The sequence below is a fragment of the Ranitomeya imitator genome, chromosome 4, assembly GCF_032444005.1.
Source record: "Ranitomeya imitator isolate aRanImi1 chromosome 4, aRanImi1.pri, whole genome shotgun sequence".
NCBI classification, from domain to species: domain Eukaryota; kingdom Metazoa; phylum Chordata; class Amphibia; order Anura; family Dendrobatidae; genus Ranitomeya; species Ranitomeya imitator.
Genome location: NC_091285.1, coordinates 640,161,750 through 640,182,162, shown reverse-complemented (window position 1 = coordinate 640,182,162; position 20,413 = coordinate 640,161,750). Strand labels below are relative to the sequence as shown.

General features: G+C 42.8%; 1 protein-coding gene across 1 annotated transcript; it reads right to left on the bottom strand.

The window, feature by feature from the left end:
• Positions 1-2,947: 2,947 nt before the first annotated feature.
• LOC138674635 (olfactory receptor 1E16-like) lies at positions 2,948-3,874 on the bottom strand. Its single transcript, XM_069762450.1, has one exon. It carries the CDS (start codon positions 3,872-3,874, stop codon positions 2,948-2,950), a length of 927 nt encoding a protein of 308 aa, XP_069618551.1.
• Positions 3,875-20,413: the final 16,539 nt, after the last annotated feature.

The following is a 20,413-nucleotide window of genomic DNA, read 5'->3' as shown; positions in this document are numbered from 1 at the left end:
GGGTATCAGCGTACTCAGGACAAATTGGACAACAACATTTAGGGTCCAATTTCTCCTGCTAACCTTGGAAAAATACAAAACTGGGGGCTAAAATATAATTTTTGTGGAAAAAAAAATATTTTTTATTTGCATGGCTCTGCGTTATAAACTGTAGTGAAATACTTGGGGGTTCAAAGCTCTCACACATCAAGATGAGTTCCTTAGGGTGTCTACTTTCCAAAATGGTGTCACTTGTGGGGGGTTTCTACTGTTTAGGTACATTAGGGGCTCTGCAAACGCAATGTGACGCCTGCAGACCATTCCATCTAAGTCTGCATTCCAAATGGCGCTCCTTCCCTTCCGAACCCTCCCATGCGCCCAAACGGTGGTTCCCCCCCACATATGGGGTATCAGCGTACTCAGGACAAATTGGACAACAACTTTTGTGGTCCAATTTCTCCTCTTACCCTAGAGAAAATACAAAACTGGGGGCTAAAAAATAATTTTTGTGGGAAAAAAATTTTGTTTTATTTTTATGGCTCTGCATTATAAACTTCTGTGAAGCCCTTGGTGGGTCAAAGTGCTCACCACACATCCAGATAAGTTCCTTAGGGGGTCTACTTTCCAAAATGGTGTCACTTGTGGGGGGTTTCAATGTTTAGGCACATCAGTGGCTCTCCAAACGCAACATGGCGTCCCATCTCAATTCCTGTCAATTTTGCATTGAAAAGTCAAACGGCGCTCCTTCCCTTCCGAGCTCTCCCATGCGCCCAAACAGTGGTTTACTGCCACATATGGGGTATCAGCGTACTCGGGACAAATTGGACAACAACTTTTGAGGTCCAATTTCTTCTCTTACCCTTGGAAAAATAAAAAATTGGGGGCAAAAATATAATTTTTGTGAAAAAATATGATTTTTTATTTTTACGGTTCTGCATTATAAACTTCTGTGAAGCACTTGGTGGGTCAAAGTGCTCACCACACCTCTAGATAAGTTCCTTAGGGGGTCTACTTTCCAAAATGGTGTCACTTGTGGGGGGTTTCAATGTTTAGGCACATCAGTGGCTCTCCAAACGCAACATGGCGTCCCATCTCAATTTCTGTCAATTTTGCATTGAAAAGTCAAACTGCGCTCCTTCCCTTCCGAGCTCTCCCATGCGCCCAAACAGTGGTTTACTGCCACATATGGGGTATCAGCGTACTCAGGACAAATTGGACAACAACTTTTGAGGTCCAATTTCTTCTCTTACCCTTGGAAAAATAAAAAATTGGGGGCAAAAATATAATTTTTGTGAAAAAATATGATTTTTTATTTTTACGGTTCTGCATTATAAACTTCTGTGAAGCACTTGGTGGGTCAAAGTGCTCACCACACATCCAGATAAGTTCCTTAGGGGGTCTACTTTCCAAAATGGTGTCACTTGTGGGGGGTTTCAATGTTTAGGCACATCAGTGGCTCTCCAAACGCAACATGGCGTCCCATCTCAATTCCTGTCAAGTTTGCATTGAAAAGTCAAATAGCGCTCCTTCCCTTCCGAGCTCTCCCATGCGCCCAAACAGTGGTTTACTGCCACATATGGGGTATCAGCGTACTCAGGACAAATTGGACAACAACTTTTTGGGTCCAATTTCTCCTGTTACCCTTGGTAAAATAAAACAAATTGGAGCTGAAGTAAATTTTTTGTGTAAAAAAGTTAAATGTTCATTTTTATTTAAACATTCCAAAAATTCCTATTAAACACCTGAAGGGTTAATAAACTTCTTGAATGTGGTTTTGAGCACCTTGAGGGGTGCAGTTTTTAGAATGGTGTCACACTTGGGCATTTTCTATCATATAGACCCCTCAAAATGACTTCAAATGAGACGTGGTCCCTAAAAAAAAATGGTGTTGTAAAAATGAGAAATTGCTGGTCAACTTTTAACCCTTATAACTCCCTAACAAAAAAAAAAATTGGTTCCAAAATTATGCTGATGTAAAGGAGACATGTGGGAAATGTTACTTATTAAGTATTTTGTGTGACATATCTCTGTGATTTAATTGCATAAAAATTCAAAGTTTGAAAATTGCAAAATTTTCAAAATTTTCGCCAAATTTCCGTTTTTTTCACAAATAAACGCAGGTACTATCAAAGAAATTTTACCACTATCATGAAGTACAATATGTCACGAGAAAACAATGTCAGAATCACCAGGATCCGTTGAAGCGTTTCGGAGTTATAACCTCATAAAGGGACAGTGGTCAGAATTGTAAAAATTGGCCTGGTCATTAACGTGCAAACCACCCTTGGGGGTAAAGGGGTTAAGGGTTTAAGAATTAAAAGATTGAAAAATGTGACATTTTCAAAATTTTTGCCAAATTTCCGATATTTTCACAAAGAAATGCAAGTTATATCGAACAAATTTTACCACTAACATGAAGCCCAATATGTCACCAATAAACATTCTCAGAATCACTAGGATCTGTTGATGCGTTCCAGAGTCATAAAGAGACACTGGTCAGATTTTTAAAAAATTGGCCTGGTAATTATAGGGCTATTTCCAGCTCCAAGATGTAGTAGGTGTGAAAATAATAAAATTAACACATACCTCCAATTAGAAATGTAGCATAGATTTTCTGGGTTACTATGTCTCTTTCTTCATGTGCAGGCATTGCAGGACTTTAGGTATCCATGGTTACGGCCACTAGCAACTACCTAAATACCTAAGGTCCTGCAATACCTGCACATGAGGAAAGAAAATAGTGAATCAGAAAAATTATACTACATTTCTAATTGGAGGTATTTGCTAATATTATTATTATTACACCCACTACATATTGGGATAGGGTCTTGGAGATGAGACTACCCCTTTAAGGTTAAAAATGATTCGGTCACTAAGGGATTAACAGCGATGTGTAGGCTTATTATATGCACTGCACATATCAGTCTGCGTAGTTTTTTTTGGCTCTACGACATGCTAACATCTCCCTTTAAGTTGTCTTTGTTTTGTATATCCTAAAGATCCTCAAAAGCGCACCTTTCACCTCTTTATTTCTTAGGGTGTAAATTAATGGATTTAACATGGGAGTTATTGCCGTGTACATTATGGAGAACACTAAGTCTCGCTTCTCAAAGTGTTGTGAAGGAGGATTCACATACATACATAGAGCTACACCATAGAAAATGATTAGCACCGCCAGGTGGGATGTACAAGTGGAGAAGGCTTTCTTTCTACCACTGGTGGATCTGATACGTAGGATGATGAGAATAATTTTGATGTAGGATGTTAAGCTAAGCAAAAATGGAAAGAGTCCGAGAACCACACTTTCAATGTATAGTAGGATGTAAAATTGGCTATGACTACAGGTTATCTTATCCAAAGCTTTAATATCACAGAAGAAATGCTCTATCTTGTTAGATGGACATAGGTCCAACTGGTAGATAGAGAAGGTCAAAAAGAGAGAGTTTGCACATCCTGATATCCAAGTGCTTAGTAAGAAGAGGACATACTTTTTCTTATTCATGATCAGTTGGTAATGTAAGGGTTTACAGATGGCCACATATCGGTCGTAGGCCATCAAAGACAACAAGATGTCCTCCGTGCTAGCTGCAAACAAGTAAAAGTAGAGTTGGATGAAACATTGAATGAAGGATATTGAATCATTCCCAGTAAGTAAAATGTCCATTAGTTTCGGAAGGGTGGATGAATTAAATGTCATGTCCACCAAAGATAAGTTGCTGAGAAGAATGTACATAGGAGTATGTAGACGGTTTTCAATGATTACAGAAGTAATGATAAGAATGTTCCCCAATATTCCAGTCAAGTAGATCAGCAAAATTATAAAGAAGAGTAATGGGTGATATTCAGTAGAACTGGAAAATGCGGTCAGGTGAAAGCCATATGTTAGGTTACCCATCAAATTCTTTTAGTGTTCCTTCCTTAGGTTCTATTATGAAATTATTGATTGTTTTTCTATGAAATAGGGTCCAATCATTGGTTTGACATCTATTTTAAATTGTGAAAAGATGGAGTAACGCTTAGCGTGTGTCAATATTCACCACAAAGCAACATTTTTAACCCAATTTCTATGATTCAAACTATTGATGCCAAACTGGAGGCCCTAGGGCCAGATTGCATTCCCTGCCCTCAGGTGTGGACATACCACTTGTACAAGCCGGTCTATGGAGTAGGGAGCCAAGCCCTGAGGCTGATCTGCACCATTATCTGCATATGCAGGTAATTACCCTTCCAATGGAGGACATTAGGAGAGAAGCCCTCACGGCAGTCTGAGTGAAAACAGTGGGTGTTTCTATATAGTTCATTAATTCTTAACCTCTTCTTGCACCTGCCAGCATCCAAACTCAGACATTGAGTTGGAAAGTAGAAATACTAGTAGTAGGGCAGTATGACACAGGTTTTCTGCCTAAGATCCTCAAAAGTAAGAGTTTGATAAGTATTCCAATTACTACAGCTACAAATAAAAAAAATGGCACAAAATCTATTGAAAAAAAACTTTTCTTTGGTAATATGTTGAAAATAAGTAAATAACATAGACTTATTAGTCCTTCCTGTATTTGTAACAACCCATGAAATACATTAAATGCATGTAATGATCTAATCCACTATCTCCGATAACGTTCTTCTTGACCTTTTACAATCTACAGGAACTGCCCTTACTAAAGTCTCTAACAATCTACTAAAAGCAAAATTTAATGGTCACTACCCCCTTGGCTATTCCAGACACACACTACACTGCGGCCATTGGCTGTCAGTGTCCAATGTGATTTTTTTTCCCCCTCTTCAGAAATGATGCCACATGTATTATTACGTACAGTTGAAACCAGAAGTTTCCATACACTATATAAAAAGACACATCTGCATGTTTTTCTCAATATCTGACATGAAATCAGAATAAACCTTTCCCATTTTAGGTCAATTAGAATTACCATAATTATTAATATTTGCCAAATACCAGAATAATGAGAGAGAGAATGTTTTAAGGCATTTTTATTACTTACTGCAAAGTCAAAAGTTTACATACACTAAGATTATTATGCCTTCAACCAATTCTGGAACTCCCATATGATGATGTCCTGTGTTTGGAGGCTTCTGATTTAGAGACACACCTGTGGATGTATTTTAATGCACACCTGAAACACACTGCTTCTCTGTGTAGCATCATAGGAAAGTCTAAAGAAATCAGCCAAGACATCAGGAAGAGAATTGTGGACTTGCCCGAGTCTGGTTCATCCTTGAGAACAATTTGAAGATAGCTGAAGGTGCCACGTTCATCTGTACAAACAATTATATGCAAGTACAAACAAGATGGGAATGTCCAGCCATCATACCGCTCAGGAAGGAGACAGGTTCTGTGTCCCAGAGATGAATGTGTTTTGGTCCGACATGTGCATATAAACCCAAGGACAAAAGCTAAAAACCTTGTGAAGATGATGGCAGAAGCTGGTAAGATTGTGTCTATATCCACAGTGAAACGATTACTGTATCAACATGGGCTGAAAGGCCACTCTGCCAGGGAGAAGCCATTACTCAAAAAAAAGCATAAAAAGCTAGATTAATGTTTGCAAATGCACACAGGAACAAAGACCTTAATTTTTGGAGACATGTCCTGTGGTCTGATGAAACTAAAACTGAACTTTTTGGGCATAATGACCATCGTTACATTTGGATGTAAAAGGGAGAAGTTTGGAAGCCTAAGAACACGGGGCGGCAGCATCATGTTGTGGGGTTGTTTTTCTGCAGGAGGGCCTGTAGTACTTCACAAAATAGATGGCATCATGAGAAAAGAAGATTATGTGGCAATACTGAAGCAACATCTCAAGACATCAGCCAGGAGGTTAAAGCTTGGGCGGAAATGGGTTTTCCAAATGGTGAACGACCCAAAGCATATTGCCAAAATGCTAAAGTGGATTAAGAATAGCAAAGTCAATGTTTAGGAGCGGCCATCACAAAGTCCTGATCTCAATCCTATTGAAAATTTATGGGCAAAGCTGAAATGGCCAGTGCGAGCAAGGCGACCTACAAACCTGGATCAGTTACATCAGCTTTGTCAGGATGAATGGGCCCAAGTTCCGACCAACAATTGTGAGAAGCTTGTGGAAGGAGATCCCAAAAGTTTGACCCAAGTCATTCAGTTTAAGGGCAATGGTACCAAATACTAATGACATATATGTAAACTTTTGACTTTGCAGTAAGTAACAAAAATGCCTTAAAAATTCTCTCTGTCTCATTATTCTGGCATTTGGCAAATATTAATAATTATGGTAATCCTAATTGACCTAAAATGGGAACGGTTAATTCTGAAGACACATACAGCAGATCGTTCCTAACCCTTGAATCAGGCCTGCCTAATGGTCATGGAGTCAAGGTTGATTTTCAGTGTCCATCATTGCTTTTAACTCATACACTACGAAACGTCCTAATCTGAAAAGTGATGGCCGATTGTAACTTTGGAACAATATTTAGGCGATGCACCAGCCAAATGTATTTTCAGAATAATCCAATTCATAGTGTAGCTTTAATTGTCAGACAGTATGTCTATAGAAGCTAGTCATGTGGCATTTATCAGGTCAGCACTGTCGACATTGTTTCTGTTCACAGTGCATAGACAATATGGTGGTTGATTATTCTTTTTCTGCTCAGGATTTCATAATTAAAATGTCCTTTACAATTCTCATAGCCGATAGGTTGCTGCTTCTTGTATTTGATAATTACTTAATTTATTATATAGTATGCTTGGGATGGAGTGAAATATTCCTTTTTTAATTTCCCATATCACCTTCTATGGTAAAATGAAAAATCAGAAATCTTCCAGATTTCACATTAGCTAATGCTAGACTCACACTTCCTGATCTGTTCAGAAGACTTTTCTAGAATCTCATTATCATTACAGACAGGATTACAATGAAAAGTAACGCCTCTATATGCAGTAGGTAAAATAGGATCCACAATTTCCAACAGGTGATAGTCCCAACTTATCTAATCCCCTTCCCTTCACAATGACATTTGCCCAGATTCCAGCATGTTCAGGTTAGAAGCTCAAAGGGATAGATAGATAGATAGATAGATAGATAGATAGATAGATAGATAGATAGATAGATAGATAGATAGATAGATAGATAATAGATAGATAGATAGACCTATCAATATATCAGTCGCTCTATTATCTATCTATAGATCTATCTTTCTATATATCTATCATCTATCTATTATCTATTTATCTATCTATTATCTATCTGTCTATCGATCTATATATCTATCTATCTATCTATCTATTTATTTATCTGTCTGTCTATCTCTCTATCTATTATCTAATTTCAAAAAAGTTGAGACAGCACACCAAATGCAAAGTTATAAGGTGCTTTTTAATAGCCCATGTGGCGACATTTCAGTCCTGGAGTAAGATCTGTACCCAGAGAGATGGGACGCTGAGGAGCAGCGACCAGAATGGTGAGTATGTTCAACTACAAGGGGCCCTTGGATCATTAGGTGAGTATATGTTTATTTTTTATTTTTTTAACCTGTGACATACTTGGCTCGGTAATATACTACGTGGCTCTGTGCTGTATACTACAAGGCTGGGCAATATACTACGTGGCTGGACAATATACTACCTCGCTCTGCAATATACTACGTGGCTCTGTGCTGTATACTACGTGGCTGGGCAATATACTACGTGGCTGGGCAATATACTACGTAACTGGGCAATATACTACGTGGCTGGGCAATATACTACGTGGCTGGGCAATATACTACGTGGCTGGGCAATATACTACGTGACTGGGCAATATACTACGTGGCTGGGCAATATACTACGTGACTGGGCAATATACTAAGTCGCTGGGCAATATACTACGTGGCTGGACAATATACTACGTGGACATGCATATTCTAGAATACCCGATGTGTTAGAATCGGGCCACCATCTAGTAGATAATAAATTGCAAAAAAAATGGAACAGCACAATACCAATTATCAGGTGCTCAGGCCTCCTCAGCAATGCATCCAATACTTGCCCCAATCCAAACAAAAGTAAAAAGGAAGCCAGCACTCCATAGATTTAAAGGTGAAAAAAGGTGGGTTTTATTTAGACCCACATGCCGTGTGGGTCTAAATAAAATCCACTTTTTTCACCTTTAAATCTATGGAGTGCTGGCTTCCTTTTTACTTTTGTCTAGATAGATAGATAGATAGATAGATAGATAGATAGATAGATAGATAGATAGATAGATAGATAGATAGATAGATGAAAAAAAAATATAGCATTTCAAAATGTTATAACAAAAAATACATTAAATTTAAATATATATGCTACGAGTGTTTATGTGTAAAGTTTTGCAAGCAATTTCTCCATAACTTGAATGCATCTAAGATTAAAATTGAAGCATTTGTGTCATGATTTAAAAATCCAACCCTGGAAGTAAATACAGTAAATGTGAATAGGAGTTGTATACCCAAAAGGGCAGAATATTTTTTTCTTAACGATGCATATTTGAAATGTTGCTTCATTTTTTTTTATAGCTACAATATCAATTCAAATAAGAATTTGTTGTGTCCTGATGTTGTAATGTAAAAAGGATTGCATACAAAATTCAGCACATTTAGCACAAATGTATCATCCACCATGTACCTTTAACTACAGCTAAATGAAGAAGCAAAGTCTCCCGTGGCACCGAGGAGGTTTTATGTCAGACTGATACACAGGAGAATTTCTCCATGAAGACAAGTAATAGGATATCATTAGTGATATGTTTTGTTTTTATTACACAAAATAATCCAGAATTCCCCTAACTCATTATCTGCTTCCCAATAATAATTTAGAGGTTTAACAGTTTATAGACACAATAAATACACAATTAATTTATTCAGTAAAATTTGGCATCAGTGTGAACAAATATGTGCTGGATTCGAGCAGCCATTATACAGGACTTTCACCAAATTTTCCATGTTGAACTGGATACATGATATAATAACAGCTGCACAGGGGTAGAAATATATTTTTTAATTTAGCCTCTCCGTTGCGAAGATATTAGCAATCATGGAACCTAATGAGTTAACTTTTGTTAATAGATTTTCACTTGGGGTGCGCACTTCTTCTCCCTGTATGAATTATCCAATCAAAAGCAGGCAGCAACACAGCAGAAAAATAACACAACCTCACAATAGCTTAGGTTTCTTAATGTGTGAGAAGTAATGATACAGCTCGGATCTCCTGGTCTAACCTCCTGCATGTTTAAAAATTGATGGGAGATCACAACTAACTAATACCTTTCAGATAAGGTCCCCGTGGGGGATTGGCAGCACAGTTGAGTTTAGCTGTGTCACATTACAAAGCCTTCTATCAGCTCTCCTCTCATAGTGTAATAAGAAGCAGTGAATTCCTTGAAAAGCCCTTGCAGGATGTTCCATTAATGAAGAGAGACTGCTATCTGCTGACCAGGAGAAGTCAAGGGGAACCAAACTGTGCTGAAAGATTTGCAGTGGGAGCGACTTAGGGTGCTGGACCTGATCAAGTGATCCACAGAAAGAACTTCCTTGATATAAAAGTCCTGCACACCATAACACAGGCAAACTTGTGCCAGGGAAGAGAGTGGAGCAGATGTGCTCAAAAGACGCTGCTGAGACCAGCGGGAAGTCTGCACCACCCAGGTATCGGTCACCGCCTGGCAAGGTCCGGCTTCCCGCAGGATAACTATAAGGTTCACCTACGCTGGTCAAACCTCTGAGACCTGACGTCACCTGTCAAGAGCTGAGGCCTAGTCCTCTCCACCCCAAGCCTAAGAAACATCTGTCGACGGTCAAGCTGGGAAGAGCCATGTGGAGTCTGTGACCAATTGCAGATTGACAGCATGAATGAGCTGGGCTGTCACTTCCAGCTGTCACCTGCGGTATCGGGATCGGCTAGGACTTGGATTAGAGGTTGAGAGTGGGCCAGTTGGTGCGTGGGAGGCTCAAAGGGCTTTGATAGACTATGTCAGAGAGAGACTTATGGCTAAGTGGGAAAACTGTTGTGAATTCTGTTGTCAAGCTCCCTCCTGTGGTCGCGAATGGTACTTTGGCTGGTTCTGTCCATGGGCTTCCTCTGGTGCTTGTGAGTGGGGCTGCGGCTTCTGAGGTTCCTTCCACAGGTGACGAGGTTAATTCGTTAGCTGGCTGCTCTATTTAACTCCACCTAGATCATTTCTCCATGCCACCTGTCAATGTTCCAGTATTGGTCTTGTTCGCTCCTGAATCGTTCTTGTCACCTGTCTTCCCAGCAGAAGCTAAGTTCCTGCTTGTTTTTCTCTGTTTGCTGTTTTTCTGTCCAGCTTGCTATTTTGATTTTTGTCTTGCTTGCTGGAAGCTCTGGGACGCAGAGGGAGCGCCTCTGCACCGTGAGTCGGTGCGGAGGGTCTTGTTGCGCCCTCTGCGTGGTCTTTTTGTAGTTTTTTGTGCTGACCGCAAAGTTACCTTTCCTATCCTCTGTCTGTTCAGTAAGTCGGGCCTCACTTTGCTAAATCTATTTCATCTCTGTGTTAGTAATTTTCATCTTTACTCACAGTCATTATATGTGGGGGGCTGCCTGTTCCTTTGGGGAATTTCTCTGAGGCAAGATAGGCTTTATTTTTCTATCTTTAGGGCTAGCTAGTTCCTTAGGCTGTGACGAGGCGCCTAGGGAGCGTCAGGAGCGCTCCACGGCTATTTCTAGTGTATGTGATAGGATTAGGGATTGTGGTCAGCAGAGTTCCCACGTCTCAGAGCTTGTCCTGTATTATTAGTAACTATCAGGTCATTCCGTGTGCTCTTAACCACCAGGTCCATTATTGTCCTCACCACCAGGTCATAACAGAAAACCCGGTTACCCCTGCTAGGGCCAGTGAACTTTAGTGGTGACTTCAAGGACTGGGCGCACCACCTTTATGAAAAGAATATTAACGTTAAATAGTGAAAGTCTTTCTTAGTTATTTCCAAGCTTATTGTTATTTGTTTTACTGTTGATTTGCCTTATTACTAACACTAATTGTTTAAAGTTACTACTGTATATAAATAGTATTACATCAAATCCTGACTGTTCCTGCCTCATGATCGCTGTGCATTTCCTCCAGACACCTGCATTACAATAGCACTATTACCTCTGCTGCGCTGCCCTTTTCCTCAAACTGCCTGGCCAGAGATGAGTTCAAAGGTGTCAGTAATCACATTTACCGTATGTATGTTGTAGTCACAATAACTTGTATTAACTGCAGTGAGATCAGAGCAGGCTACTCCTGTGTTAGACATATAATGACAACCTGCTCGGCTCATGTAATGATCTTAACTACAAGTAGAAAAACTGTTGAGCAACTAAAGCACACAAGACCAATGCGTTTCAACCCTGGACTGGTTTCTTTTTTTAAGTGAAAACAAACAATTGCATAGTAAGTGTTCAAGGGCAGGATGGTTAAAAAGGCTGGAGGTGTGACTGACATTGCAGAAAACACCAACAAAGAAATGCGAAAAAGAGGGAGACTGGAGAGAGCATGAGTGGACAGGAAGGAGAGGACATTGAGAAGTAGACTAATAATAGGATTGAAAAAGCTGTAGAAAAAAAATGAGGAAAAAAGAAAAGAAAGACGTGGGTAATAGAAAAGAAACAAATAAAATCAGCAGAGAAATTAGGTGAAAATAGGAAAGAGCGGAGTAGATTGAGAAAGTGTTGGGGGGATCGAACCCATGCAGTGTTCAGAAAAAAAGTGAAGGGGTAAATAAATTGATTGAGCCATTATGAGGAAGAAGAAAAAGAGACAACTGGAAAGCAGAGATGAGAGGTAGAAGAGCATGCTACAGAGACAGGGATAAGGAAAGAGAAAACCAGTGACAATTCTTGTAGTGAAAGATCTCGTTGGTGCTGCAACATGTGCAGAGTGGAATTCCACTGTGTCGGCACATTGCATATCAACCTGTTAACTGACATGGACAAAGACCTCTGTATCGATGCAAGTCGATGACCTGAGGGGTGCAAACGTCGGAAATTAACAAACAGCTTACATGCTTTCTGGAGCAACTCACCCAGGCCAGGATAGTGGCAGAGAAAACACTGTACCACCAGGTTGAGGACGTGAGCTGTTATGACCTGGTGGTTAGGACAATAATGGACCTGGTGGTTAAGAGCACACGGAATGACCTGATAGTTACTAATAATACAGGACAAGCTCTGAGACGTGGGAACTCTGCTGACCGCAATCCCTAATCCTATCACACACACTAGAAATAGCCGTGGATTGCTCCTAACGCTCCCTATGCAACTCGTCACAGCCTAAGGAACTAGCTAGCCCTAAAGATAGAAAAATAATGCCTGCCTTGTCTCAGAGAAATTCCCCAAAGGAAAAGGCAGCCCCCCACATATAATGACTGTGAGTTAAGATGAAAATTACAAACACAGAGATGAAATAGATTTAGCAAAGTGAGGCCCGACTTACTGAACAGACAGAGGATAGGAAAGGTAACTTTGCGGTCAGCACAAAAACTGCAAAAAGACCACGCAGAGGGCGCAAAAAGACCCTCCGCACCGACTCACGGTGCGGAGGCGCTCCCTCTGCGTCCCAGAGCTTCCAGCAAGCAAGACAAAAATCAAAATAGCAAGCTGGACAGAAAAATAGCAAACAGAGAAAAACAAGCAGGAACTTAGCTTCTGCTGGGAAGACAGGTCACAAGAACGATCCAGGAGCGAACTAGACCAATACTGGAACATTGACAGGTGGCATGGAGCAAGATCTAGGTGGAGTTAAATAGAGCAGCCAGCTAACGAATTAACCTCGTCACCTGTGGAAGGAAACTCAGAAGCCGCAGCCCCACTCACAACCACCAGTGGAAGCCCATGGACAGAACCAGCCGAAGTACCATTCATGATCACAGGAGGGAGCTTGACAACAGAATTCACAACAGTACCCCCTCCTTGAGGAGGGGTCACCGAACCCTCACCAGAGCCCCCAGGCCGACCAGGACGAGCCAAATGAAAGGCACGAACCAGATCGGCAGCATGAACATCAGAGGCAAAGACCCAGGAATTATCTTCCTGACCATAACCCTTCCACTTGACCAGGTACTGGAGTTTCCGTCTCGAAATACGAGAATCCAAAATCTTCTCCACCACATACTCCAACTCCCCCTCAACCAACACTGGGGCAGGAGGATCAACGGATGGAACCACTGGCGCCACGTATCTCCGCAACAACGACCTATGGAATACATTATGGATGGCAAAAGAAGCTGGAAGGGTCAAACGAAATGACACAGGATTGAGAACCTCAGAAATCTTATATGGACCAATGAAACGAGGCTTAAACTTAGGAGAGGAAACCTTCATAGGAACATAACGAGACGACAACCAAACCAAATCCCCAACACGAAGTCGGGGACCCACACAGCGCCGGCGGTTAGCGAAACGTTGAGCCTTCTCCTGGGACAATGTCAAATTGTCCACCACATGAGTCCAAATCTGCTGCAACCTATCCACCACAGTATCTACACCAGGACAGTCCGAAGACTCAACCTGCCCTGAAGAGAAACGAGGATGGAAACCAGAATTGCAGAAAAACGGCGAAACCAAAGTAGCCGAGCTGGCCCGATTATTAAGGGTGAACTCAGCCAAAGGCAAAAAAGGCACCCAATCATCCTGATCAGCAGAAACAAAGCATCTCAGATATGTTTCCAAAGTCTGATTAGTACGTTCAGTTTGGCCATTTGTCTGAGGATGGAAAGCCGAGGAAAAAGACAAATCAATGCCCATCCTAGCACAAAAGGATCGCCAAAACCTCGAAACAAACTGGGAACCTCTGTCCGAAACGATGTTCTCCGGAATGCCATGTAAACGAACCACATGCTGGAAAAACAATGGCACCAAATCAGAGGAGGAAGGCAATTTAGACAAGGGTACCAAATGGACCATCTTAGAGAAGCGATCACAAACCACCCAAATGACCGACATCTTTTGAGAGACAGGGAGATCCGAAATAAAATCCATAGAAATATGCGTCCAGGGCCTCTTCGGGACCGGCAAGGGCAAAAGCAACCCACTGGAACGAGAACAGCAGGGCTTAGCCCAAGCACAAGTCCCACAGGACTGCACAAAAGAACGCACATCCCGCGACAAAGACGGCCACCAAAAGGATCTAGCCACCAAATCTCTGGTACCAAAGATTCCAGGATGACCAGCCAACACCGAATAATGAACCTCAGAGATAACTCTACTAGTCCATTTATCAGGGACAAACAGTTTCTCCGCTGGGCAACGGTCAGGTCTATCAGCCTGAAATTTTTGCAGCACCCGCCGCAAATCAGGGGAGATGGCAGACAAAATTACCCCCTCTTTGAGAATACACGCCGGCTCAGGAACACCCGGAGAGTCGGGCACAAAACTCCTTGACAGGGCATCAGCCTTCACATTCTTAGAGCCCGGAAGGTACGAAACCACAAAATCAAAACGGGAAAAAAATAGCGACCAACGAGCCTGTCTAGGATTTAACCGTTTGGCAGACTCGAGATAAGTCAAATTCTTGTGATCCGTCAAGACCACCATGCGATGCTTGGCTCCTTCAAGCCAATGACGCCACTCCTCGAATGCCCACTTCATGGCCAACAACTCTCGATTGCCAACATCATAATTGCGCTCAGCAGGTGAAAACTTTCTAGAAAAGAAGGCACATGGTTTCATCACCGAGCCATCAGAACTTCTTTGCGACAAAACAGCCCCTGCTCCAATCTCAGAAGCATCAACCTCGACCTGAAACGGGAGCGAAACATCTGGCTGGCACAACACAAGGGCAGAAGAAAAACGACGCTTCAACTCCTGAAAAGCTTCCACAGCCGCAGAAGACCAATTGACCACATCAGCACCCTTCTTGGTCAAATCAGTCAACGGTTTAGCAACACTAGAAAAATTACTGATGAAGCGACGATAAAAATTAGCAAAGCCCAGGAACTTTTGCAGACTCTTCACAGATGTCGGCTGAGTCCAATCATAAATGGCCTGGACTTTAACAGGGTCCATCTCGATAGTAGAAGGGGAAAAAATGAAACCCAAAAATGAAACCTTCTGAACTCCAAAGAGACACTTTGACCCCTTCACAAACAAAGAATTAGCACTAAGGACCTGGAACACCATTCTGACCTGCTTCACGTGAGACTCCCAATCATCCAAGAAGACCAAAATGTCATCCAAATATACAATCAGGAATTTATCCAGGTACTCTCGGAAGATGTCATGCATAAAGGACTGAAATACTGATGGAGCATTGGAAAGCCCGAATGGCATAACCAGGTACTCAAAATGGCCCTCGGGCGTATTAAATGCTGTTTTCCATTCATCGCCCTGTTTAATACGCATAAGATTATGCGCACCACGAAGATCTATCTTGGTGAACCAACTAGCCCCCTTAATCCGAACAAATAAATCAGACAGCAGCGGCAAAGGGTACTGAAATTTGACTGTGATCTTATTAAGAAGGCGGTAATCAATACAAGGTCTCAAAGAACCATCCTTCTTGGCCACAAAAAAGAACCCTGCTCCCAATGGTGACGACGACGGGCGAATATGACCCTTCTCCAAGGATTCCTTTATATAACTCCGCATAGCGGCGTGTTCTGGCACAGATAAATTGAACAGTCGGTCCTTAGGAAACTTACTACCAGGAATCAAATTGATAGCACAATCGCAATCCCTATGAGGGGGTAGGGCACTGGATTTGGGCTCATCAAATACATCCCGGTAATCTGACAAAAACTCCGGGACTTCAGAAGGGGTGGATGACGAAATAGACAAAAATGGAACATCACCATGTACCCCCTGACAACCCCAGCTGGACACAGACATAGATTTCCAATCCAATACTGGATTATGGACCTGTAGCCATGGCAACCCCAAAACGACCACATCATGCAGATTATGCAACACCAAAAAGCGAATATCCTCCTGATGTGCAGGAGCCATGCACATGGTCAATTGGGTCCAGTACTGAGGCTTATTCTTGGCCAAAGGCGTAGCATCAATTCCTCTCAATGGAATAGGATACTGCAAGGGCTCCAAGAAAAAACCACAGCGCCTAGCAAACTCCAAGTCCATCAAATTCAGGGCAGCGCCTGAATCCACAAATGCCATAACAGAATAGGATGACAAAGAGCAAATCAGAGTAATGGACAAAAGAAATTTCAACTGTACCGTACCAATGGTGGCAGACCTAGCGAAACGCTTAGTGCGCTTAGGACAATCGGAGACAGCATGAGTGGAATCACCACAGTAAAAACACAGCCCATTCCGACGTCTGTGTTCTTGCCGTTCAGCTCTGGTCAAAGTCCTATCACATTGCATAGGCTCAGGTCTATGCTCAGATAATACCGCCAAATGGTGCACAGCTTTACGCTCACGCAAGCGTCGATCGATCTGAATGGCCAAAGACATAGACTCATTCAGACCAGCAGGCATGGGAAATCCCACCATGACATCCTTAAGGGCTTCAGAGAGACCCTTTCTGAAAATTGCTGCCAGGGCACATTCATTCCACTGAGTGAGTACAGACCACTTCCTAAACTTCTGACAATATATCTACCTCATCCTGACCCTGACACAGAGCCAACAAGATTTTCTCTGCCTGATCCACTGAATTTGGTTCATCATAAAGCAATCCAAGCTCCAGAAAAAACGCATCAACATCACGCAATGCCGGATCTCCTGGCACAAGGGAAAATGCCCAGTCTTGAGGGTCGCCACGTAACAAAGAAATAATGATTTTCACTTGTTGAACAGGGTCACCTGAGGAGCGAGGTTTCAAAGCAAGAAACAATTTACAATTATTTTTGAAATTCAGAAACTTAGATCTATCCCCAAAAAACAAATCAGGAATTGGAATCCTAGGCTCTAACATCGGATTCTGAACCACAAAATCTTGAATGTTTTGTACCCTTGCAGTGAGATTATCCATACAAGAGGACAGACCTTGAATGTCCATATCTACACCTGTATCCTGAACCACCCAGAGGTAAAGGGGAAAAAAGAGACAAAACACCCTGCAAAGAAAAAAAAATGGTCTCAGAACTTCTCTTATCCCTCTATTGAGAAGCATTAATACTTTGGCCACCTGTACTGTTATGACCTGGTGGTTAGGACAATAATGGACCTGGTGGTTAAGAGCACACGGAATGACCTGATAGTTACTAATAATACCGGACAAGCTCTGAGATGTGGGAACTCTGCTGACCGCAATCCCTAATCCTATCACACACACTAGAAATAGCCGTGGATTGCTCCTAACGCTCCCTATGCAACTCGTCATAGCCTAAGGAACTAGCTAGCCCTAAAGATAGAAAAATAAAGCCTACCTTGCTTCAGAGAAATTCCCCAAAGGAAAAGGCAGCCCCCCACATATAATGACTGTGAGTTAAGATAAAAATTACAAACACAGAGATGAAATAGATTTAGCAAAGTGAGGCCCGACTTACTGAACAGACAGAGGATAGGAAAGGTAACTTTGCGGTCAGCACAAAAAACTACAAAAAGACCACGCAGAGGGCGCAAAAAGACCCTCCGCACCGACTCACGGTGCGGAGGCGCTCCCTCTGCGTCCCAGAGCTTCCAGCAAGCAAGACAAAAATCAAAATAGCAAGCTGGACAGAAAAATAGCAAACAGAGAAAAACAAGCAGGAACTTAGCTTCTGCTGGGAAGACAGGTCACAAGAACGATCCAGGAGCGAACTAGACCAATACTGGAACATTGACAGGTGGCATGGAGCAAGATCTAGGTGGAGTTAAATAGAGCAGCCAGCTAACGAATTAACCTCGTCACCTGTGGAAGGAAACTCAGAAGCCGCAGCCCCACTCACAACCACCAGAGGAAGCCCATGGACAGAACCAGCCGAAGTACCATTCATGACCACAGGAGGGAGCTTGACAACAGAATTCACAACAGTGAGCCATGCAAGGCACATGTGTGAGCTTGCCTTGCTGTAGGGCGGCCACCAGGTTTGCACCATTATCGGACACGGCCTTCCCTGGATGCAGAATCAGCAGAGACAGCCATTGATCAAACTCAGCCTGGAGAGCTGTCCACAACTCTTCAGCTGTATGACTGCGATCTCCAAGGCATATCAATTTTAATTCTGCCTGATTGCGGTGAGCCCTGGCTGCGCAGTACGGAGGTGGTGGGGATTCGCTCTGCATTGTTTCAACGCGTGTCTCATTAAGGCAGAGGTTGAGGGTGCAGGTGGAGGTCCTAGAGGAGATAGAGGAGGTAGAAGCAGTGGAGGAAGTGTTAAATGTAGAGGTTTGTCCTGCAAGCTTTGGGGATTCCAAGACTTGTGGAGCAACGCCTGCTCCCACAGCCACCAGAGTCACCCAGTGCAAAGTCAGCAAGATGTAATGCAATTGGCCATGTTTACTCATCCAAGCATCTATGGTGAAATGCATCTTGGCAGACATTTTGTCAAGGAACGGGTGATGTCTGTGACATGCTGGTGTAGCGCAGGCACAGCTTTCTTAGAACAGTAATGGCGACTGGGCAATTGGTACTGGGGGACTGCGATGGTCATCATCTTTTAGAAACCATCTGTATCTACCAGGAAGAAAGGCAGCATTTCCGTGGTCAACAGATTGAGATGGTGGAGTTCAACCTCTTAGCTTTGTCAATCTTTTACATGACCACAACTGCGGAACTGTGGGCTGGCTGCAGTGCTGAGAGAGGGTGGAGTACGGTGAACCGGACAAACTGCTGAACCATGAGAGAGGTGGAGGCGGAGATTTTGCGGTGGATTGAGAAAGTTGTGGTGTGCTCATTCTCTGAGATCGGTCAAAAACAGCAGGCATGTCCGCTTCCGTTACAGCTGACGGCAGGCTCTCAGTCAGGATTACTGGAGCGGGTAAAGAACCCGAAGTTTTGCGGTGGAAGACCTGTGTCTCTATAGTTGTCATGGTAACAGGAGGAGGAAGATGCGATTGATGGGGTGGCTGATGATTGTTGAGGTCCATGGGTCTGCATTTTTACACAGTGGGATTCCCACAGTAATGTATGTTGCTTGCGCATATGAAGGTTCATACATGTAGTAGTGAAATTATTGCACTTTTTGCCTCGACTAAGTTTCTTCTGCAAACTTGACAGATTACGTGAGTTGGTTCATCCTTTGCAGTGTCAAAATAGGTCCAGGCTAGGCAACCTTTGCTACTCCTGCGAGCTGCAGACCTGCAGAAGCTGCATGTCACAGCCATAGTTGTGCGGTGTGAAAGCAGCTGTGCAAGTGGCGCGCAAGTAGGTTCCCAGGCCAGTGAATATATAAACAAAACTTGGCACTCAACTTAACAAGAGAATCCAAAGGAAATATTTATTGCAGTCTGCCAAACAAATTGACAAGAGACGTTTCTGTCCTGCAAGGACCTTCATCAGTCCGACTGCATTAAGGATGGGGTATAATGAAGGTAAGTGTGTAGTGGATTTTAGCTGCAGGACTGAAATATTAGACTAGTAGGCAAATTAAGGTATAGGTTCTATTCAAAAGTCCCAAGAAGACATGGAATAGCTGTGGTCCTGCTTGCACCAACGCGGAGTTCACCGCTAGTTGGATCGCAGCGTAACCTCCTTGTCTTCCTCCTCAGATGACCTACTCAGCTGTGTGCATCTATGCTCAAGCCAACTGGGATCTAACACATCATCATCATCCTCTGTGTTATCACATTCCTCGCCCTTGGAGTCACCCTCCTCCTTTTCCTGCCCTGACAGCACATTACAGTCTAAGTGAACCTCAGATATCTTAGTCTCATCAGGATCAACCCCCTTCCAGGGGTTAACGTCTGGTAACGAGGGTCAGGATGCTGTTAGGACCCTCCTTTGTCCTGCCCAGGATCCAAGCGGAAAAAAATTTGGGAATCGGTGCAGATTTCTTCCTCTTGACTCTGTGAAGCTTTTGAGTACACTTCTGATGACCATGGCATAGAATGTGTGAACAGCTCTTCATACTCACCCATCTGTGGTTCCGAACAGTTGTACGGTTGAAGAGTTTGGACGCGGGGGAAGCAAGCGGAATTTGGGTGTCACCTCTGTGGACTGTACTAGGTGTGATGTTGAGGTGGAGGAAGAGGAGGAGAGGCCACTTGAAGCTGTGCTTGCCATCCACTCAAGTACATGCTCTTTCTGGGCATCATCGACAAGGCGTACCGCTGTGTGTCTGCCAAAGAAAGGTAGACGTGTAGCCTGTCCAGTAACAGAGGCTGTCAGATGTCATTGCATAGGGCGTGACGTTGCTGGTTCACTAGTGCTTTCACTAATCTTACAACTTACCCTAAATACACCTTGAACACCAAGCCTGATTCCCATTCCACCACATGCTCGCTTTTTCCCAGGCATGTTGCTCAGATACCATGGTAGGAGCATAGTATTTGCAACAAAAAATTAGATTTTAAACTCTGCACCACCTCTACAAACAGCTGAATTTCAGCGAC